Consider the following 24,013-nt stretch of genomic DNA (forward strand, 5'->3'; position numbering starts at 1 on the left):
CGAACCGGCGTCCCCTGCATCGGCAGGCGGACTCTCAATCACTGCGCCGCCAGGGAAGCCCTACAGCCAGTTTTTCCTTCAAGATGTCTTTAAGGTTCTCAGCTACTTCCAAAGCCACTAACTATCCCAGCAGATACCCACATCACTTTATTCCTGGATTAACCTCCATACCTATCACAATGAACACCATTGCCATTTATTTATTTATTTATTTTTAAATTTTTGAATTTTATTTTTTTATACAGCAGGTTCTTACTAGTCATCAGTTTTATACACATCAGTGTATGCATGTCAATCCCAATCGCCCAATTCATCACACCACCACCACCACCCCCCACGGCTTTCCCCCCTTGGTGTCCATACATTTGTTCTCTACATCTGTGTCTCTATTTCTGCCCTGCAAACTGGTTCATCTGTACCATTTTTCTAGGTTCCACATATATGCATTAATATATGCTATTTGTTTTTCTCTTTCTGACTTACTTCACTCTGTATGACAGTCTGTAGATCCATCCATGTCTCAACAAATGACCCAATTTCATTCCTTTTCATGGCTGAGTAATATGCCATTGTATATATGTACCACATCTTTATCCATTTGTCTGTCGATGGGCATTTAGGTTGCTTCTGTGACCTGGCTATTGTAAATAGTGCTGCAGTGAACGTTGGGGTGCATGTGTCTTTTTGAATTATGGTTTTCTCTGGGTATATGCCCAGTAGTGGGATTGCTGGATCATATGGTAATTCTATTTTTAGTTTTTTAAGGAACCTCCATACTGTTCTCCATAGTGGCTGTATCAGTTTACATTCCCACCAGCAGTGCAAGAGGGTTCCCTTTTCTCCACACCCTCTCCAGCATTTGTTGTTTGTAGATTTTCTGATGATGCCCATTCTAACTGGTGTGAGGTGATACCTAATTGTAGTTTTGATTTGCATTTCTCTAATGATCAGTGATGTTGAGCAGCTTTTCATGTGCTTCTTGGCCATCTGTATGTCTTCTTTGGAGAAATGTCTATTTAGGTCTTCTGCCCATTTTTGGATTGGGTTGTTTGTTTTTTTAATATTGAGCTGCATGAGCTGTTAATATATTTTGGAGATTAATCCTTTGTCCATTGATTCGTTTGCAAATATTTTCTCCCATTCTGAGGGTTGTCTTTTCACCTTCTTTATGGTTTCCTTTGCTGTGCAAAAGCTTTGAAGTTTCATTAGGTCCCATTTGTTTATTTTTGTTTTTATTTCCATTACTCTAGGAGGTGGATCAAAAAAGATCTTGCTGTGATTTATGTCAAAGAGTGTTCTTCCTATGTTTTCCTCTAAGAGTTTTATAGTGTCCAGTCTTACATTTAGGTCTTTAATCCATTTTGAGTTTATTTTTGTGTATGGTGTTAGGGAGTGTTCTAATTTCATTCTTTTACATGTAGCTGTCCAGTTTTCCCAGCACCACTTATTGAAGAGACTGTCTTTTCTCCATTGTATATCCTTACCTCCTTTGTCATAGATTTGTTGACCATATGTGCGTGGATTTATCTCTGGGCTTTCTATCTTGTTCCATTGATATATGTTTCTGTTTTTGTGCCAGTACCATATTGTCTTGATTACTGTAGCTTTGTAGTATAGTCTGAAGTCAGGGAGTGTGATTCCTCCAGCTCTGTTTTTTTCCCTCAAGACTGCTTTGGCTATTCAGGATCTTTTGTGTCTCCATACAAATTTTAAGATTTTTTGTTCTAGTTCCGTTAAAAATGCCATTGGTAATTTGATAGGGATTGAATCTGTAGATTGCTTTGGGTAGTATAGTAATTTTCATAGTATTGATTCTTTCAATCCAAGAACATGGTATATCTCTCCATCTGTTGGTATGTTTAATTTCTTTCATCAGTGTCTTATAGTTTTCTGCATACACGTCTTTTGTCTCCCTAGGTAGGTTTATTCCTAGGTATTTTATTCTTTTTGTTGCAGTGGTAAATGGGAGTGTTTCCTTAATTTCTCTTTCAGATTTTGCATCATCAGTGTATAGGAATGCAAGAGATTTCTGTGCATTAATTTTGTATCCTGCAACTGTACCAAATTCATTGATTAGCTCTACTAGTTTTCTGGTGGCATATTTAGGATTCTCTATGTATAGATTCATGTCATCTGGAAACAGTGACAGTTTTACTTCTTCTTTTCCAATTTGTATTCCTTTTATTTCTTTTTCCTCTCTGATTGCCATGGTTAGGACTTCCAAAACTATGTTGAATGATAGTGGTGAGACTGGACATCCTTTTCTTGTTCCTGATTTTAGAGGAAATGCTTTCAGTTTTTCACCGTTGAGAACGATGTTTGCTGTGGGTTTGTCATATATGCCCTTTATTGTGTTGTGTTAGGTTCCCTCTATACCCACTTTCTGGAGAGTTTTTAACATAAATGGGTGTTGAATTTTGTCAAAAGCTTTTTCTGCCTCTATTGAGATGATCATATGGTTTTTATTCTTCAGTTTGTTAGTATGGTGTATCACATTGATTGATTTGCATATATTGAAGAATCCTTGCATCCCTGGGATAAATCCCACTTGATCATGGTATATGATCCTTTTAATGTGTTGTTGGATTCTGTTTGCTAGTATTTTGTTGAGGATTTTTGCATCTATATTCATCAGTGATAATTGGTCTGTAATTTTCTTTTTTTGTAGTATCTTTGTCTGGTTTTGGTATCAGGGTGATGGTGACCTCATAGAATGAGTTTGGGAGTGTTCCTCCCTCTGCAATTTTTTTTTTTTTTTTAAAATAATACACAATGTATTTATTTATTTATTTATTTATGACTGTGTTGGGTCTTCATTTCTGTGCATGGGCTTTCTCTAGTTGTGGCAAGTGGGGGTCACTCTTCATCGCGGTGCGCAGGCCTCTCACTATCGCGGCCTCTGTTGTTGCGGAGCACAGGCTCCAGACGCGCAGGCTCAGTAATTGTGGCTCACGGGCCCAGTCGCTCCATGGCATGTGGGATCTTCCCAGACCAGGGCTCGAACCCGTGTCGTCTGCATTGGCAGGCAGACTCTCAACCACTGCGCCACCAGGGAAGCCCCGCTCTGCAATTTTTTGGAAGAGTTTGAGAAGGATGGTTGTTAGCTTGTCTCTAAATGTTTGATAGAATTCACCTGTGAAGCCATCTGGTCCTGGACTTTTGTTTGTTGGAAGATTTTTAATCACAGTTTCAATTTCACTACTTGTGATTAGTCTGTTCATATTTTCTGTTTCTTCCTGGTTCAGTCTTGGAAGGTTATACCTTTCTAAGAATTTGTCCATTTCTTCCAGGTTGTCCATTTTATTGTCATAGAGTTGCTTGTAGTAGTCTCTTAGGATGCTTTGTATTTCTGTGGTGTCTGTTGTAACTTCTCCTTTTTCATTTCTAAGTTTATTGATTTGAGTCCTCTCCCTCTTTTTCTTGATGAGTCTGGCTAATGGTTTATCAATTTTGTTTATCTTCTCAAAGAACCAGCTTTTAGTTTTATTGATCTTTGCTATTGTTTTCTTTGTTTCTATTTCATTTATTTCTGCTCTGATCTTTATGATTTCTTTCCTTCTGCTAACTTTGGGTTTTGTTTGTTCTTCTTTCTCTAATTCCTTTAGGTGTAAGGTTAGATTGTTTATTTGAGATTTTTCCTGTTTCTTGAGGTAGGCTTGTATAGCTATAAACTTTCCTCTTAGAACTGCTTTTGCTGCATCGTATACGTTTTGGATCATCGTGTTTTCATTGTCATTTGTCTCTAGGTATTTTTCGATTTCCTCTTTGATTTCTTCAGTGATCTCTTGGTTATTTAATAACGTATTGTTAGCCTCCATGTGTTTGTGTTTTTTTACTTTTTTTTCCCTGTAATTCATTTCTAATCTCATAGCATTGGGGTCAGAAAAGATGCTTGATATGATTTCAGTTTACTTAAGTTTACTGAGGCTTGATTTGTGACCCAAGATGTGATCTATCCTGGAGAATGTTCTGTGCGCACTTGAGAAGGAAGTGTAATCTGCTGTTTTTGGATGGAATGTCCTATAAATATCAATTAAATCTATCTGGTCTACTGTGTCATTTAAAGCTTCTGTTTCCTTATTTATTTTCATTTTGGATGATCTGTCCATTGGTGTAAGTGAGGTGTTAAAGTCCCCCACTATTATTGTGTTACTGTCGATTTCCTCTTTTAGAGCTGTTAGCAGTTGCCTTATGTATTGAGGTGCTCCTATATTGGGTGCATATATATTTATAATTGGTAGATCTTCTTCTTGGATTGATCCCTTGATCATTATGTAGTGTCCTTCCTTGTCTCTTGTAACATTCTTTATTTTAAAGTCTATTTTATCTGGTATGAGTATTGCTACTCCAGCTTTCTTTTGATTTCCATTTGCATGGAATATCTTTTTTCATCCCCTCACTTTCAATCTGTATGTGTCCCTAGGTCTGAAGTGGGTCTATTGTAGACAGCATATATATGGGTCTTTTTGTATCCATTCAGCAAGCCTGTGTCTTTTGGTTGGATCGTTTAATCCATTCACTTTTAAGGTAATTTTTGATATGTATGTTCCTATGACCATTTTCTTAATTGTTATGGGTTTGTTTTTGTAGGTCCTTTTCTTCTCTTGTGTTTCCCACTTAGAGAATTTCCTTTTGCATATGTTGTAGAGCTGGTTTGGTGGTGCTGAATTGTCTTAGCTTTTGCTTGTCTGTAAAGCTTTTGATTTCTCCATTGAATCTGAATTAGATCCTTGCTGGGTAGAGTAATCTTGGTTGTAGGTTCTTCCCTTTCATCACTTTAAGTATATCATGCTACTCCCTTCTGGCTTGTAGAGTTTCTGCTGAGAAATCAGCTGTTAACCTTATGGGGATTCCCTTGTATGTTATTTGTAGTTTTTTCCTTGCTGCTTTCAATAATTTTTGTTTGTCTTTAATTTTTGCCAATTTGATTACTGTGTGTCTCGGCATGTTTCTCCTTGGGTTTATCCTCTACGGGACTCACTGCACCTCCCGGACTTGGGTGGCTATTTCCTTTCCCATGTTAGGGAAGTTTTCGACTATAATCTCTTCAAATATTTTCTTGGGTCCTTTCTCTCTCTCTTCTCCTTCTGGAACCCCTATAATGCGAATGTTGTTGTGTTTAATGTTGTCCCAGAGATCTCTTAGGCTGTCTTCATTTCTTTTCATTCTTTTTTCTTTATTCTGTTCTGCAGCAGTGAATTCCACCATTCTGTCTTCCAGGTCACTTACCCGTTCTTCTGCCTCAATTATTCTGCTATTGATTCCTTCTAGTATGGTTTTCATTTCAGTTATTGTATTGTTCATCTCTGTTTGTTCTTTAATTCTTCTAGGTCCTTTTAAAACATTTCTTGCATCTTCTCGATCTTTGCCTCCATTCTTTTCCGAGGTCCTGGATCATCTTCACGATCATTATTCTGAATTCTTTTTCTGGAAGGTTGCCTATCTCCACTTCATTTAGTTGTTTTTCTGGGCTTTTATCTTGTTCCTTCATCTGGTACATAGCCCTCTACCTTTTCATCTTGTCTGTCTTTCTGTGAATGTGGTTTTTGTTCCACAGGCTGCAGGATTGTAGTTCTTCTTGCTTCTGCTGTCTGCCCTTTGGTGGATGAGGCTGTCTAAGAGGCTTGTGCAAGTTTCCGGATGGGAGGGACTGGTGGTGGGTAGAGCTGACTGTTGCTCTGGTGGGCAGAGCTCAGTAAAACTTTAATCTGCCTGACTGCTGATGGGTGGGGCTGGGTTCCCTCCCTGTTGGTTGTTTGGCCTGAGGCAACCCAACACTGGAGCCTACCTGGGCTCTTTGGTGGGGCTAATGACAGACTCTGGGAGGACTCACGGCAAGGTGTACTTCCCAGAACTTCTGCTGCCAGTGTCCTTGCCCCCATGGTGAGCCACAGCCACCCTCTGCCTCTGCAGGAGACCCTCCCACACTAGCAGGTAGGTCTGGTTCAGTCTCCTCTGGGGTCACTGCTCCTTCCGCTGGGTCCTGATGCTCACACTGCTTTGTGTGTGCCCTCCAAGAGTGGAGTCTCTGTTTCCCCCAGTCCTGTCAAAGTCCTGCAATCAAATCCCACTAGGCTTCAAAGTCTGATTCTCTAGGAATTCCTCCTCCCGTTGCCAGACCCCCAGGTTGGGAAGCCTGATGTGGGGCTTAGAACCTTCATTCCAGTGGGTGGACATCTATGGTATAAGTGTTCTCCAGTCTGTGAGTCACCCACCCAGCAGTTATGGGATTTGATTTTGCTGTGATTGCACCCCTCCTACCATCTCATTGTGGCTTCTCCTTTGTCTTTACATGTGGGGGTATCTTTTTTGGTGAATTCCAGTGTCTTCCTTTTGATGATTGTCCAGCAGCTAGTTGTGATTTTGGTGTTCTCGCAAGAGGGAGTGAGAGCACGTCCTTCTACTCCACCATCTTGGTTCAGGGCCACCATTGCCATTTGATCTTACATACTTATATCGGTGTTTTGAGTCTTTATCATTTTATTCACATCTATGCTCAGGAACCTTTAATGGCTCAATTTTACTTCCATGATTAAATTTATATTTAGTAGCCCTCAGAGCCCTCCTTTAGCTCGTCTGGTCTGCCCTTATGTATTCAACCTCCTATGCCCTACCTCTGCTCCTCCACTGCAGCCAGATTGGCCTTTTTATGATCCCTTTACATGTTCATTCCTGTCCTCTGTTTGTTCTCTTCCCCTGATTAAAGATTCTTTAGCCTTCTGTCAGTTTTCAGCCATCATCTTCTAAATCTAACTTGAGTCCTCCTTTAAAAACCCTTTACTATTTCAATCTTATTTTGTATGTTCTCTTGTTTTATATTCATGTTCTTAACTCCAGTGCTTGTACATTATCTACTTTCCAATCTGACCATGTCACCACGCTTGAAATCCTTGAATGTTTGCTCATTGCTTTTATGATAAAGACAAAACTCCATTAAGTGTGGCCTGCAAGGCCCTGTATGGTCTAGTTCCTACTATTTCTATAGCCTCATTTCAAACCATTCCCCTTTTGCTCTTAGCCACACTAACCTTTCAGTCCACTGTGTTCCGTCATGCCACAGGACCTTTGCACAGGTTCTTCTCTTTGCCTGGAACGTTTTCACTCCCTCAAGCAAATCTTTCCTGGCTTTGCTGATCAGTCCAAACTTCCCTCTCATAAACACTTATAGCACCATCTTCCTCTCCCTATTACTTGTCATGGTTGAAGTCTCATATGGTTTGTGTGATTAATTAATATGTCTCACCTACCAGCAGTAAGCTCCAGGAGAGCATATTTTCACACTGTTATGTCCCCAGTGCCTGCCACATAATGGATACTCAATAAATAGTTCCTGAATTAATTAATACATCAATTAATTCTTTGATACAGTAGTTTCCAATTGTTTCATATTAGTCATGAAATTTTGGCTCTGGGAGGAATCTTAGAGATTATCAGTCTGTCATTTCCTAACATTTTTTATTGGAGAAGCTCTTTCAGCGCCAAACTCAAAATGTGTTGTCAAAAACAATTTTTCCTTAAGATTACATTATAAAGTTAATTTTTAATGTGTTTTTTTAAATTTAAGTGACAGTTTTTAAAGTCTTTTTCCCATTTAACAAGCAATATGTATTGATTACGTTACTTTTAATTCTGTAAGGAAATGTATGGTTTTTTAACATTCAAAAATGATATTTTATATCATGTATAATTTGGGGATCAACTTTATACTGAAATTTAACCATATGTTATAGTATCAGAAGTAGATAAGATCTGCATTATGATCATATGTAATTGGAATTATTATGTTTTGACCATTTGAAAATCAACTTTTTGTTCTAAATTTCATGTTTTATTTTTAAATAATATAATTATACAAAAGGTCTTAGCCTACTGTTTGCAAATTCTTCACAAATATTGCAGTTCTGCAGCCTCTGGTCCCAATTAGTTAAAAGCCCAAGTGAATATATTTAACTATATTTTCTCTTGAACGTTGGTTTTTAGAGGACTAGACACATTTTGATGTTCCACATAAGAATTTTGATCAGATGAATAAAATTTGTAAACAAACAGCTTGAGGCAAATTTGCAGAATTATTATCTATTTTATGTTGTATTTCAACATCTATGTCCTTTATATTTTTTAATCTTAATTTGGCCAAGGAAATGCAGCTAGTTAATGTTACATATGATTCCTGATCATTGTATTCAATGTGGCTCTTTTTTATCCCCAGCCCTCACCCCTCCCAACATATGCACACTTAATCTAGACCTCAGCACACAGTAGGCACTCAGTAAATACTTAAATAAATCAGTGGATGATACGTATTTATTACTCTTTCACTTAAGCAGTTCTCATATTTTATTTGTTTGTTCTTTTCTTTTCTAGGAGAATGTGGATTATCTGATTCAGGAGCTCCGAAGACCCAAATACAGTATATATTTTATTTGTAAGTATGTTATTTCACCTGTTCAATCATGTAACTGAATCCTAGCTAATATGTTCTATTGGGTACTTCATAGCATCAGTAAGTTAATTGAATCCATCACTGAAAGAGTCTGGTGAGTTTTTTTGTCATTTCAAAGTATTAAAAGTGTTAAAAGTGTTGGCAACATTCTGTTTCTGAGAGCTAAATGTGATTTCTACTCATCATAGACTGCTTAGGTTAAAAACAAATTTTTTGTTAAGTTTTACTTTGCCCTTTAAGTTTCTTTATAAGTCAAAAGTTGTAAGTAGTCAACTTTCACATTCTACCTTTGCCAAAAAAGTATGTATACTTATTTCTATTTTACACTTTTATGAACGGAGGCATAGAAGCTGATTTATTTATTTGGAGGGAGGATATACTTGAGTTTGTTGGAAAAGCAGAGATTTACTTTACATACCAGATGAAAACAGTCTACTTCTCTTTGCAACTTTATGTAATACTTGAAAGTACAAGTCATCAGGTAGATATCTCCTATTTGCATAACTTTTGGGGAGGGGAAAGGGGGTGGAGGCCTGGAAATAAACTGGGTTTGTGGTTACTATACAATTTATATGGATTTTTTTAATGTAATACATTCTGCTTTGGAAGTTACATCTTTTCTCCTCTAGATGTCCTTATTGATCTTCATAGCATTTGTATTGTTTACTTGAAGGCTTTGGAGTTTTAGGGTTTAAACTATAGCCTAAGATATATACTTTCTTCCGCATATACTACAATTTAATAATGGTACAAAAAATTAACATTTGTGATAAGACACTGTAGTTTATAAGAACTCTCTCATATTTATTCAGCCCTTAAAACAACCCCAGGAGGTAAAAACAGGCAATTTTATTCTTTTCTGTCATCCTACTTTTGTTTTTGTTATTGTTTTATTTTTGGCTAATAATCACGGGTTTTCTTTTTCAATTAAGCTTTTTTTTTCTTTTTTTTTTTTAATTTATTTGATTTTATCTTTGGCTGCATTGGGTCTTCGTTGCTGCACACGGGCTTTCTCTAGTTGCTGCAAGCAGGGGCTACTCTTCATTGCCCTGCGCAGGCTTCATTGCGGTGGCTTCTCTTGTTGCAGAGCATGGGCTCTAGGTGCGTGGGCTTAAGTAGTTGTGGCATGCGGGCTCAGTAGTTGTGGCTCACGGGCTCTAGAGCACAGGCTCAGTAGTTGTGGTGCACAGGCTTAGTTGCTCCACGGCATGTGGGATCTTCCTGGACCAGGGCTCGAACCTGTGTCCCCTGCATTGGCAGGCAGATTCTTAACCACTGCGCCACCAGGGAAGTCCTCATTTTTATTTATTTATTTATTTATTTATTTATTTATTTATTTATTTATTTACTGAGTAGTATTCCATGGTATGGATGTACCACAATTTGTTTAACTGTTCACCTGTTGAAGGACATCTCAGTTGTTTCTAGTTTGGGCTAATACAAATAAAGTTGTTATAAATATTTGTGTATAGGTTTTTGTGTGAACATAAGTCTTTATTTCTCTGTAATAAATAATACCCAGGGAGCAATTGCTGGGTCATATGGTAGTTGCATGTTTAGTGTTTTAAGAAACTGCTAAATGTTTTCTGGCATGACTATGCCATTTTACATTTCCATTAGCAGTGTACAGGTGATCTAATTTCTTTGTATCCTCACAAGCATTTAGTGTTGTCCCTGTTTTTCATTTTAGCCATCCTGATAGGTGTGCAGTCATTCTAGTATTTTTTAAGTCTGATTACAAGCTAGGTACTGAGGATAGGAAAGTATAAAAACTTTTGTATTCAGTGACACACATAGACACACACACACACATATATTTATATATAGAGAGAGATTGATTCCCCATACTGTCAAATTTATCTGGACATCTAACAGAATTACTGTTTTGCTGAGTCTCTTAGCTAAAAATTGAATAGATCATGAGATGAAAGACTCCCTTTTCCTCTGAAAAGAGTTATTTGATGCAGTGGTTGGGATTAATAACCAAAAATAAGTCTAATATTTACTCTTCTGGTTGTAAAGTTTGTTTGATTTGGGCTGTAAATCTATGAAGTCGAAAAAAAATTATATATGTTAAAGTAGTTAGCACTAAAGCCTAGGAAAAATGGACTGTTGAAATGTCTTGGGTGGAGCAATCAATTTCACAATTTTATTTGATTGAAATAAACTAAAATGAGTTTATGTATAGTGATTTTATTCTTTACAGACTTTCAGCACAATTTATATTAATTAGCACAAAACTGGCCTTCTGCTCATGTCATTTTTTAATAATTTTATTTTTGTATATTCTTATGTCTACTAAACATCTTGTATAACAGGCTCCTTCCTTCCTTTATTTAAAAAAAACTTTTTTATTATGGAAGTTTTCAAATATGTAAAAAGTAGACAGAATAGTCTAATAAATCCCAATGTACCCATCACCCAGTTTCTACAGTTATCGTACCATGGCCAATCCTGTTTTAGCTATACTGCTGTCTGCTCCCCCATCAACATTATATTGAAGATAACCTAAGACATCACATGATTTCATCCATAAATATTTCCATGTGCATCTCTAAATGATAAGGACTTGTTTTAAAGAGTACCGTTATTATATCCAAATAATGAAGAAAATTCCTATTTATTCAAATATTCATTCAGTGTTCAAATTTCAAATTCTTTCATGCCTTTTTTTTTCACCACTGTTTGTTTGAATCAGGATCATAGTAAGGTCCACACATTGCTATTGGTTGATATGTTGTTTAAGTTTCTTTAATCTTCTATAAGTCCTCTCTCTACCCCAACCCCCATGTGGTCTATTTATTGAAGAAACTACATTGTTTTGTTAAAGTTTCCCACAGCCTGGATCTTGCTGATTGCATCTGCATGGGGTACTTTAACATGTTCTTTGCAATTTAAAATGTTCCCTCTGTCCTCTAGTTCTTGTAAATTGGTACTTGGATACAGAGGCTTAATTAGATTCAGATTTGATTTCTTTTTGACAAGAATATTTCATAGGTAGTGTTGTATGCTTCCACTGATTGTCTCTTACTGTGATACTAGCAGAGGTTAATGCCCAATGCCTAGTTCCATCCATTGATTCATTTGGGGTTGAAAAAAATGATGGTGTTTTAATTTTATCATTATCATTCCTTTGCTTTTTAGCTGGAAAATTTCTTTAAAGAGGAGTTTCCCCTCATCTACCATTTGGTTATCTGGTGGTACAGTTTGCATATAAAAGAATAAAAGCTTACTTCTTTCCCAGTATTTGCTATTTTCAATATAATGATTTGGTTCCCTAGCATCCTCCAATGCCTACAATCGTGGTTCCCTTTTTTTTTTTTTTAAGTATTATGAATTTACAGATTTAAACATATTTGTGCTGTTCATTCCAATGTGAAGGTGTTTGACATATACCACAATGTATACTAAATTTCACTTAGTCATTAGACTTTAACTGTCAGGCCCATTTATGTCTAATTGCAGCAGAGGTGATCTCCTCTGAGTCAACCACAACCTATATGTCTGTTTCAGATTTCAGTAATGTGATCAGCAAGAGTGATGTGAAGTCATTAGCTGAAGCTGATGAACAGGAAGTGGTGGCTGAGGTTCAGGTAAACATATTGGTCCTCTAATACATATCTTATATTGGCCCTTTCTGAAGATTTGAGTCTAAAAATATGGAAGGTGTTGTCTCATAAGAAAGGAAGCTATTGATCAGACACAATAAATGTGCATTGCACCAGACTATACTCATATTTAGAAAGTTTGGAAGAGGTATTAAATTGAGTGGGAATAGAATTAAAGTAGGCAGTGGGAATGAGGAGATTGGAAAGGTACTGGATTGGTAGGGACGGTTTCACAGGGTTGGGGACAGAGCCAGATATGTCTTATGCTAGTTTTATGAGCTATACTGTAAGAATATTCATCTACACAGTTATAGTTTATGTCTGATTGGGAGAGAATAGGAAGTAAAGGATGTGAATGAGGTTTATTAAAGTTCTGTTTGTGATTATCTTGCTTTGGGAAGTAGTAAGCAGATTTGTCATTAGGTTAAAACTTGCAACTCCTTAGTGTTTATTCTGCATGCTATGTAATACTTCACATTAGAACATTTCATGTTACCTTTTCCTTCTTAAACCCTTTAGTGTTCTTGAATACATTTATCACAGATGTTTGAATACATTTATCACCTAAGTGAAGAATATCGTCCTCAGGGAAGCAAATAAACAAGTTCTGGATTTTCAGGAGGATGTGCTAGGTGATAAATGAATGAAAAAAGAATGACCTATTTTAAATCATATTCTCCCTCATGAGAATACACTGGACAGCAAAGTTCTTATTCATCTAACTGAGTGTAACATTGTATATCTTTAGCAGTGTTTTATTTTTACTAATTGATAAGTCTTCTTAAGTATGATATGTATATTTATGCAACTTTGTTTTTTGGGGTTTTTTTGTTAAAGATTTATTATTATTGCTACTATTTTATGATTATCTTATTAATTCCCTCACATTTGACTATTGTTACTCAATTGTTAATTGATCAATTTTTCTCTTTTATACCTGCATTTCCTCAAATTTGATTGTATCACATAGTATTATATCACATATGAAAAATATTATTGCATGATACAGTTAGGAGTTTATGGAATGACTGACTAATCTTGGTGCTTTGTTTGCAGGAATTTTATGGTGATTACATTGCTGTGAATCCACATTTGTTTTCCCTCAATATTCTGGGTTGCTGCCAGGTATGGAAAGAAAGGATTTTTTTTTTAAGTTTATTTATCATGTAGGAGTTAATTCAGTAAGTAATTGGACTTGTAAGATAAAATTCAAATATTTTCTCTGAATATATGTTTTAACAAAAAGGGTCGAAATTGGGATCCAGTCCAACTATCCAGAGCAACTCAAGGACTGACAGCTCTCCTTTTATCTCTGAAGAAATGTCCCATGATTCGTTACCAGCTTTCATCAGAGGCAGCAAAGAGACTTGCAGAATGTGTTAAGGTATGGCATTCTCTATCTCCAGTTCCAAAACATCAAGACCATTCATTTCTTTTTCATATTTCAGAAATTAAAGGAATATTTTATCTAAAACTAAGGAGATGATGTGTTAGGTTTACTGGCAAAGAGGTAGGCATTTGTAATTCAAGACCAAAAGCAACAAATTAGAGCTAAGATTCTTAGGTTTAACCCAAGAAACATTTGCAAGCTACTTAACTTCTTTTGATCCTATTAAACCACTTGTAAAATAGAGTTTCAAATCCTAACCCCTTAAACAGAATGCTACTAAACTTTGTCAAGCTTTTGAATCCTTTTATGGAAGACCTATGAAAGTGCAAGAAACTATTGTTAAATGTGGTTTTTGTGTATTAATTTTCTATTTATATCATCTCTATCTGCTACTAATTGGTTCACCAAACCGTCTTTCTCTCTTACCCACAGCAAGTGATAACTAAAGAATATGAACTGTTTGAATTCCGGCGGACTGAGGTTCCTCCATTGCTACTTATTTTAGATCGCTGCGATGATGCCATCACCCCATTGCTAAACCAGGTGCAGAGCCCTTTGTTAGCATAATGAAAAGATGATTTCAAGTGGTATTCATCAAAATGCAGATGTGGAAATGAACAACATGGTCCATTTGTTTGCCTCCTTATTTTCAGCTATTCTTGTTTTTGCCTTGTGTTTCCTAGCATTCTGGTATCAGTGTTCTTCCAGCCACAGTCATCTTCAGCTCTTTCTTCTGCCTCATCCTTCCTGTCCCTTTCTGCCACCATCCCTAATTAAGGCAACTTCTGGGTCTGTAGATTCTACTTTTCCATTCATATTGCCATTATCTTGATATATCTAATCTCTTATAGGAATCCTCAAATAGTCATCCCCACTTTTAATTTCTCTCCACTCTAATGTATCTCACGGACACAATGTTGTTAAATTACTTTTACTAAAGCACAGTTCTGATCCTATTACTCCTGGCTTACAAATCTTAATTGTTTCCCATTTGCCTACTGGATGAAATACAGACTCCTGAACTTGGCATCCATGAGCCTTCACAATGTAGGCTCAACGTTATAGAAAACCTGCAGCTCACTACTGTGTAGATATACCTCATGATTTCCTGCCATCATTTTATGCATGTTGTGACCTCTCTTTGAACTCTGGCATGTTTGGAATACATTCTCTTCCCATCTTCACCTCTCAAAATTCTTATCCTTTAAAACCACTTGAAACATATTTAAAGTGTTTTTGAAACATCTTATGTCTCATGCTGCACTTTCTATGTTGTACCTTTGATTGTTTTCACAGTCTCCTAGGTTATACATTCCTTCAAGGCAGACTGTGTCTTACTAATGTTTGTTCTTCTGTGAATACAAGCACAGTGCCTTACACTTTGTAGATACTTTATTAATAGTGACTTTAAATTTATAGGAAAAGGCACAGTCTATATTTCAGTTCCATCCCAGCTTATAATAATAATGTTAATGCTGGGGGAAATCTGTGCTGTGGAATACAACTTCTCTATGATATGATAGATAGCCTTATATTCCTAAAATTCAGAGTAATATAACTTTATATATTCTATATATTACATATTATCTGTTACATATTTTATATACATTTTAATAATATAACTAAAGAAATTTTGATGATATAAAAAAGTAGAAAGAAAAATAATTGCTTATAATTTAGTTTCCCAAAGAAAAGCAATCATTCTTTCAACAAATTTCACTGAGGACCTATTATGTGCCAGGTACTGTATTAAGTACTAGAGATAAAAGGTTAAAAGATACAGTCTGCTCTCAAAGAATTCATGATCCAATTAGGAGAAAGTAAACATCATTTTAATTATGAAGTATGTGCTAATGGCTAAAGCATGCACAGGATGCTGTCTATGGAAGCATAAAGCATTTTGTTGTACTTATTTTAAATGCTGTAATGAAACTTGCTTTTTCAAGGACTCATTGGCAAATATTTTAGGAAATAAAGCACCTACTTTTATAACCTCTGAAGTTATTTTAACAAATCTAGTATTTAGACTCTAGATTTAGAGGGTAATTTGCTGGAAAATACTTAGTTTTCTCTAATGGGCCTGTGACTAATAGTAACCTGTTCTCCATAAAAGGTGAGAAGGCAAATTTGGGGGTTTCTCCTTTCCAGTTTTACGAAATAAGTAGGACTGGAAACCAGTCCTTCTTCACAATGCATATTAAGTAAAAATATAAAGTAAAATGGATTCAGAGGCAAGCTTCTGAATACGTGTGTTTTGATCAACTCACAAGGTTTTTTTCTGGTAATATTAGTGTTCCCAGGATAAATATAGCACCACTCAGATCTGCAAGAACACACTTCTCATGGTGCAGAAAACCACAGAAGTGTACAGGAAACGGTACAGCTTGTAACTGCAGTACCAATATAGCCCTATCTATGAAGCCAAAAATATACTCTTAATTCACAGGCAAAAATTGGAGCTAATGATAGATCTAATTTGTTTTCTTTCTATCAGGAATATTAATCTGGCTGCCCTTCTTCCAAAAGTGTGAAATCTAAAAGCATTTTGACTGTCGGATGTTTAACCAATTAAAATGACAATCTTAATGCTTAGTATAGCACAAAGTATTAATAAAATTTGAGCTAAATAGAGAACCTCCATGTAAACAAGACTAGTTACTAAGAATGTTATCAGTTTTTATTTGTTTTCCTGAACGTGTACTATTTCCATGTTTTGTCAGTTACCAATTTTTTTGGTCATAATTCTTTATTTAGTGGACATATCAGGCCATGGTCCATGAACTACTGGGCATAAACAACAATCGGATTGATCTTTCCAGAGTGCCAGGGATCAGTAAAGACTTGAGAGAGGTGGTTCTATCTGCTGAAAATGATGAATTCTACGCTAACGTAAGTGGTTTAAAATTCTTTGAAATTTTTTTAGTTGTTTTTATGTAAGAAGGTTAATATTGATTTGTTAGAATGAGAGCAGGTTTGGGATTTCATGTAGAAGGATGATAGAGGCATCCTGTAGATAAACTGCATCTCAAGGGAAGGCAGACTTTTTTCTGACCCTTTAACAATATTTTTTTCACAGTAATCACATACTTAGTTTTGTACTTTTAAAATTAGAACCCAATTTATTTACTTCTCTCCTGTCCTTAGCCCTTTGTGAAAATGGTAATCGTATTCATCACCAGTGTCCTGGCCAATATACAAATTTGGTAATGATAATGAAATTTTCTTGCCCTTCAGTTCTCACTGTATTCAGTGTTCTTTTTCACTTCTTTTAAATTGTCTGAAAGTCAGACTTGTTGATAGAACTGTGTTTCCAACTTCCTTTTTCACAGAATATGTACCTGAACTTTGCTGAGATTGGTAGCAACATAAAGAATCTCATGGAAGATTTTCAGAAGAAGAAACCAAAAGAACAGCAAAAACTAGAATCAATAGCAGACATGAAGGTAAATTGAACATGTACATGGATGATTAACATGCAAGACTTTGGAACTATTCATGTAAGCAGCATTTCTGGAATATTCTGGGTCTGATTTCTGCCTTGATTCCTTTTGTTCAGTTTGAGATTATTTTCTGTAATACTTCTCTTTAGGGAAAAATATAGTGAAAACTTCATAATAAGCCATGTACTTCTTTCCATTCATCAGTCATATTTGGGCTATAAAGAATCAGTCTACTGACATATACTAGTTCTTCTCTTCTTAAGCATAACAAAATGCCATGTGATTGAAAGTATTAGATTCCTTAGTCTGGGCAGAAGAATAATCCCTACCTTTTTTTTTTTTCCTTCTTCATACATGCCTATCCTCATCAAGAAATAACAGAACCCCCAATTGATATTTTTCCCATGGCAGGCCTTTGTTGAGAATTACCCACAATTCAAGAAGATGTCTGGGACTGTATCAAAGCACGTGACAGTGGTTGGAGAGCTGTCTCGGTTGGTCAGTGAGCGGAATCTGCTGGAGGTTTCGGAGGTTGAGCAAGAACTGGCCTGTCAAAATGACCATTCTAGTGCTCTCCAGGTATCTATTCAATCCAATTTGATGAGCACCTACTATGTGTAAGGCACTGTGCCAGGCAGAACAAGAGATACAAAGGCAAGTAATCCTTCTTAACCAACATGGAATTTACAGTGTAACAGGGAGTTGAGACAAGCACACAAATTAGTATTATTTAAGGTAGATGTATGATAAGAGGGACAGTAGAAGAAAAATGTGCAATCTCAAAGGGTTCAGGCAATTAATTGAGTGTTTAGGAGGGCAGCCTAGTCAACTAGAAAGAATGCTAGACTAAAATCAGAAGATCTGAATTTCAGTGTTTGATTTGCCGCTGCTGGCTTTGTGACCTGGAGCCGTTGGCTTAATCTCTGAGCCATTTTCCTCATTTGTTAAACAGGTATAATGATACTTATCTCACAGCATTGTTAGGAAGATTTTAAAGGTATAATATATTAAAATGCATTACCTAGGTTTTTATTATTGAACATCTGTTGTTTATTCCACAAACATGTGAATGCCTGCTCCATGTTCATGGTGCTGTGAGGATCTAGTGGTACAAAAATGAATAAGATACCATCCTTTTCCTCAAAAAGTTCACATTTTAGTAGGGGAGAAAGAAATTTAAACCAGGAATTATAATATATGCAATAAGTGCTATACTAGAGGTATTACAAAGGGATATGGGAATACAGAGGAAGGACAACTGTTTTCCCTAAGGATGAATCTTCTTAGAGCTTCTTAGAGACAATGACATTAGGTCTGGTTCTGGACAAGTAATTAAGTAGAAGTGCACCAACCAGAGAAAAGGAGGAAATTCTCAGCAGAGGGAATGCAAGCATGGAGATGTGAAAAAAAAAAAAAAAAATTTTTTTTTTAAGGGAACAGAGACTAATTCAATGTAGCCAGTGCTGGATATAAGATGAGGAGTGGTCTTAGATAAGCCAGAAGGACAGATTGAGGCCTGGTTATGGCCACTGAAAGGAGGTTAGGCTTTAATCTTAAAATGATGAGAGCTATCAGAGGATTTTAGAAAAAAGTGACATAATCAAACCCTAGCCTCATGAAATTTGCAGTATAAGTTGAAGAGACAAAACTAAAGCGTGAGTAACAATTAGGCAGTGTTTCAAGTTAATATTTAATTAAGTCAGAATTGTGGTACTGACTATAATTAAAGATTTGAGGTTATTAGGGACAGTTTCTTAGACAAGGTGATATTAAGATGGACCATAAATAATGAATAGAATCTGGAGGAGGATTTCAGCAAAGAAAAGTTGCAGAACTATGCAGAAAATAATAAACAGCATGACCTGTTGAGAGTGTGTGTGCAAGAGACATAGGAGATAAAATTGAATTGGTAAACAGGAACTAGTTTATGAAGACGCTTGTAAGGGGGATTTGTACTTGCTGAGATAGGCAAAGAGATCCAGTGTAGAGTCTTACGTAAAATTTGATATGATGAAAGCAGTATTTTAGAAAATTTAATCTAGTAAGGATGCTTTGGAGATGAAAAAAATTAAAGTCAGAGAGGCTAGAAGACTCAGTGGTAGTAGTAAAAATGTACAGAAGGGCAAATATGAAAGACATTTCAAAGGGAGAAAATAACTATTTAGTGACAGATTAGATATAAGGATAACAAGGCAGAACAAATCAGAGATAATTCCAAAATTCCTGAGAAGTGGCAAAATGTGGTATCACTGAGAGTAAGTAACTTGGGAATGAGAGTCCTTTGGGAAATAGCTGTTTCTAAGCCACTTATTATAAGAAGCACATTTCCTTATTAATAGGACCCTATATTCTAAAACTTAGTCTCTTTCTTTCCCTGCTGCAATTCTGCTTTATAAAATAAAGCCAGCATGGTATAATGGAAACAACACAGGCTTTGGAGCCAGACTGTCCTGGCTTATGTCCTATCTCTACGTATCAAAGTTTCTCTGGGAAAATTACTTATTTTGCCCAGGCCTCAGGGATAATGATTTTCAAACTTTTAGGTTGTTATCAGGATTTAATGAGATATAAAATGCTTCCCATATGGTAGGTACTTTGTAAAGGTCGGTTTCCTTCCTCTAAGCACAATTTTTTAAAGATATGGTACAATCAAAAGAAAGAAATTCACCCACCTGTGGTTGCTCTAGTTATACCAAAGTCTTCACTGTGATTTATGTTGATAGTTGTTGGTTTTTAATTTTTAAAAATGTTTATCAAGAGTTCCTCTGAAAACACCATCATTTTGAAAATCATGAAGATGCTATTGGCTTTATATTTATGAAATGTACTTCTGTCAACACTTAATTTTATCTCTGTGTTCTTAAATCTTCACAAAGAACTTTTAGGCTGACTTTATATTTTTAGTTGTATTAAATGCTAATTTTTTAATCTATTTTTTATTGAAGTATAGTTGATTTATACTGTTGTATTAATTTCTGCTGTATAGCAAAGTGATTCAGTTATACATATATCAACATTGTTTTATATTCTTTATATCATTGTTATGATATACCATTATGGTTTATCATAAATTCTAATTCTTAAATAGATAATATAAGTACTTGATGAAAGAGATACATAGTAAAAACTGAGTCTGTTAGTTTCACTTACATTATTACAGTTATTCTGTGTGTGTGCAAGCCTCTATGAGTGTGTATATTTCCTTCTCTCTCTTTTTAAAATTCAGATGATACCATACTGTACACATAGTTCTGCATTTTGCTTTTTCACTTAACTGTGTATCTCAGAGATTGTTCCAGACCAGAACCTAAACACTCATTCTATTAAATCACTAAATAGTATTCCTTTGTAAAGATACATCACAATCTATTTAACTTGGCCAACTTACTTTAAACAGCACTATTAATAACAGTTTATAGTTGGTTTGTGGGCCTAATAGAAGTATTCCTATGAAAACATTTTTTCTCAATAAAATGAATTTTTTTCTCTTATTAAGTAAAAACAGAATTATGTCCTGTAACTAAATTTATATTTCCTTATGTTTCTTTATCATTTTATTTTTCCCTTTAAAACAATAGAACCAAACTTAATCAGTAGCCAATTTTAGTATCTTTATTTGTATCTCACCATATGGAAAGCAGTTAGAAAAGGCTACTGTAATTCCTTGCCTGAAATCTTATTTTTTGTTCATTTTAAAAGAAAAACAGATACTTTAAAATATGAATTCCATTTATGATCCACTTTATATTTTTAAAAATTATCTTTTGAAGGTTTTCTTGCCCAGGGTATTAGGGTTTTACAGTGAGCAGTTGATTTGGACTCCCCCATCATAAAGGATTTCTTTGACAACATGATTTAAATAGTCAATAAAGAGAACTTTTAATAATGAGTAGACGCCAGGGGCCTGACCCCTAGATGGGTTACAGCATTCCTTGTCTTGACCTTAGGTGATAATAAGCAATGAATTAACTTTTGAGTAAAGATGAGGTTTGCTTTATTGAATAGTAACTGTATCATGGTGAGGCAAAAAAAGCTCATACATTGCTAAAAATTAACCTATAAATTGCTGCCACTTCTAACCAGTTACCCTACAGGGTAACAAAAAATTTGATTCAGAAGAATTTCACTAGAACCAAACTGCAATGTACTATCATTGATACATATGCATAGCCTTGGAAAAGACTCATTTGATTAGTAAGGAAGATTTTTTTTCATACCATAAAGAGAAAAATCTTCAGAAAGTAAATAATTTCTCCCCCTTTTGTTGTCTTATTACAGCTTTTCATTTGGAAGGAGGATCTAGTCTTTTTATATCCTTTCCTGACCTTGAGTAAAAGATCTCAAATCATCCCATTAATAACATGTAGTAAGGACAACAAATATTCATTAGAGAAATGAAGATAAAGAGTTCTGTTTGAAGCAGTATAGAATAGTGGCTAATAGCTTGAATCTTTGATGGCTTGGGTTTGAAAATGATTCTTAACCACTCCAAGTCTTAGTCTCTTGGTCTGTAAAATGGGAGGAAATATCAGTACTTACTTCAAAGATTTTTGTGAGGGTGTAATGAGCTAATACATGTAAAGCACTTAATACAGTACCTGGTACTTGTAACATTCAATGAATATTAACTATCGCTGTTTTCAGTATTATTGTTTGATGGTACATTCTCTTTTCTTTATGGCATCCAGGACATGTTTTTTAATTCACTCATGATCTTGGAACTCTCCCTGATTTTAGAAGGGTTTTTTTGCTTCTCATTAAAATTGTAAGAAAATTGTTTTGGACACATTGAGCTGACAATTTTACTTTTACCAACTAAGAGTAAAAATGATCCTTTTCTCTCTAAACTATCATTTGACTAGTATTTCAGAAACAGTGTTGACCAGCAGAAGACCTACACCAAAGCTAAATTTGACTAGTCATTAAGTAAAAGGCTACTGACTCATGTATTTATCAGTTAGTGGAATTGGGTCCTGCCTACTTTCTATCATTTTTCCAAATAAGCTCTTTATAGTCCCATAACACTGTTCTCTCAAACTGTTAGATTAGACTCTTTATTTAATCATATCAGCATGTTGAAGACTTCCACCAATTTCATCTTGCTGTTCTAATCTATTGGCTTATAATGCTATTCATTGAGTGTTTTACTACATTACTGTGATAGTTAATAAAAAGGTACAGATCCTGTTCTTTAGGTTAAATTAAAGCAAAAAAAAAAATGGGGGCTGTCTTTAATTGCAGACTTCAACTGTAATTTGTACAGTGGTTTAAAGTATAGGCATGTCATTACAAAAGTTTTTTCTTTTACTGCTGTATCATAGTTTTGGTAGAAGAAAACAGAAAAGTATAAAAGTAGTCAGCCCAAAATAATGGAAGAATCTCTAAATATCAGAAGAGAAGAATTGTTTTTTTAATCAGTTTCTTTTGAATGAACATTAGCTCCTTTTTGAAACTTGACCTTCAAAGATAGTGTTTTTGCATTTCTTTTCCTATTCATTCAGTGGGCCTACACTAATATTAGAATTTAGTGGAAGATTTTTGTTAGAATTCAGTGGAAGATTTTTGAATCCCACCTTCTTAAGTGGACAATAGTTTTCTGTTTCACTCTTTATTCAGCCATTGTTATTATGATTATCTCAAGGTTTATGGGAAATTTAATAAGAAAAGAGATACCAAAAAGTTCATTATATAATTCAGTCATATTTCCAACATATAAATACCACCGTGTAACACATACCTCCTGTGTAATTAAAGTCTCTCAGATTCTTTTTCTCCTCTTCTCTGGTTAGTACCCTGGAATCTCAATATAATGTATGTCACTGTCAGTCAAGTTGATGAGTCAAGTAGCCATGAGGGAAATAGTTCAAAATTAAGTCAAAGGATAACATGGGATCCAGGCAGACAAAAAGGCCCTGCTTCTTCAAGGACTTATATAGCTGAAAAAGAAGAAAGAATTCAGCTTGTATCTGCAGGTTTCTTTTCATGAGGGAATAGATAAGTCTAACTGGAACACTGACCTGAGCCATGGTTGGGTCCTAAGGGCTCAAAAGTAAGCAAAGTACTCTACTCAGCGTAGTCTTGGGCCAGATCTGGGCTATCGGATCAGAAGGCCTCCCATTGAGGGAGAGCTAAGAGTCAAGCCGGGGACTGTAAATACCAGTACCAAATCTCAAGGATTAGAAGTGGATTTTTTAAATGGGAAACAGAGCCAAGAGTCAAGATTCAAGGAAAGGTAATTAGAAAGGAGCAAATAGGAAGGGTATAAACTAATTACTGCAAATAGTCTTTGACTGTCCCCATACCAGTTTTTGTGGGTTTACAGTTACTTGAGTATCTCAGATTTGCTTAGAAGTACAGGGACAGGTCCGTCAGAAATTGAGTAGATTTGAGGTAAAAAGAGAGTGACTGCAAGGGCAGAAAATGAAACATTGTGCCTATAAGAAAAGCGACAACAGAGATCCCAGATGGATGTTTTAAACTTATGCCAGGTTGACTGAGATACATATGAAATTGTGTATTTTTACTTGATAATTAATTTGTATCCTGAACTTTCTCCATATTATAGTAGAAATTAGTGGGACATTTAAACAAATATTCTAAATAGTCTGTATTTAGTCACTGCTGTGTGGAAACGTTACCACAAAAGGAAAAAGAGGTAAGGAAAATTTTATGACTGCAGGGTTTAAATCTGTAGAAGAGAAATGTATTCCTTTTTGATCCTGTAAGGATGATGGTAGTGAAATGTTCACCTAAAAAGCAACAATAAGAATCCTACCCAGAGAACTTTGTACTTGAAAGCTACCTGGGAGGTTCCCCATTTCATCATAGTCCCTCTTTAGTGTGAAGAAAAGAGTTCTTAGTCATTAGACCTGGTTGTTGTGAAGTTCTAAAAAGACAATGTATGTAAATGCGTCTTGTAAGTTGCAGAGTACTCTACAGATGTTAGTTGTTATGTCCTCAGAATCCAGTGCCCTCCAAGGCTCTTACTAGTCTTTCAGCCCAACTCATTTCTTCTTTCTCTGATTTCCATATTCCTATTAATAGCATCTCTTTCAGTCTCTCAAACTAATTCCAAAATTTAGTTTTTAAGACCTTTTATAATTGATCCCTCAGTAACCAGATGAGCTTCTCT

The 24,013-nt window shown here is 35.5% G+C and overlaps 1 protein-coding gene across 2 annotated transcripts in view; it reads left to right on the forward strand.

Annotated features, from left to right (window-relative positions):
• The window catches only part of VPS45 (vacuolar protein sorting 45 homolog), a 68,393-nt gene that overhangs the window by 1,578 nt on the left and 42,802 nt on the right, over nucleotides 1–24,013 (forward strand). For both annotated transcript variants that reach the window (XM_007463488.1, XM_007463487.1), the window contains exons 3-10: nucleotides 8,365–8,425; nucleotides 11,957–12,036; nucleotides 13,108–13,176; nucleotides 13,298–13,435; nucleotides 13,874–13,984; nucleotides 16,196–16,330; nucleotides 16,771–16,884; nucleotides 17,293–17,460. In XM_007463488.1, the coding sequence (XP_007463550.1) occupies nucleotides 8,365–8,425; nucleotides 11,957–12,036; nucleotides 13,108–13,176; nucleotides 13,298–13,435; nucleotides 13,874–13,984; nucleotides 16,196–16,330; nucleotides 16,771–16,884; nucleotides 17,293–17,460 (876 nt within the window). The remainder of the gene's footprint in view (nucleotides 1–8,364; nucleotides 8,426–11,956; nucleotides 12,037–13,107; nucleotides 13,177–13,297; nucleotides 13,436–13,873; nucleotides 13,985–16,195; nucleotides 16,331–16,770; nucleotides 16,885–17,292; nucleotides 17,461–24,013) is intronic.

This window comes from Lipotes vexillifer, unplaced genomic scaffold (genome assembly GCF_000442215.2).
Source record: "Lipotes vexillifer unplaced genomic scaffold, Lipotes_vexillifer_v1.1 scaffold1034, whole genome shotgun sequence".
Lineage (NCBI taxonomy): Eukaryota > Metazoa > Chordata > Mammalia > Artiodactyla > Lipotidae > Lipotes > Lipotes vexillifer.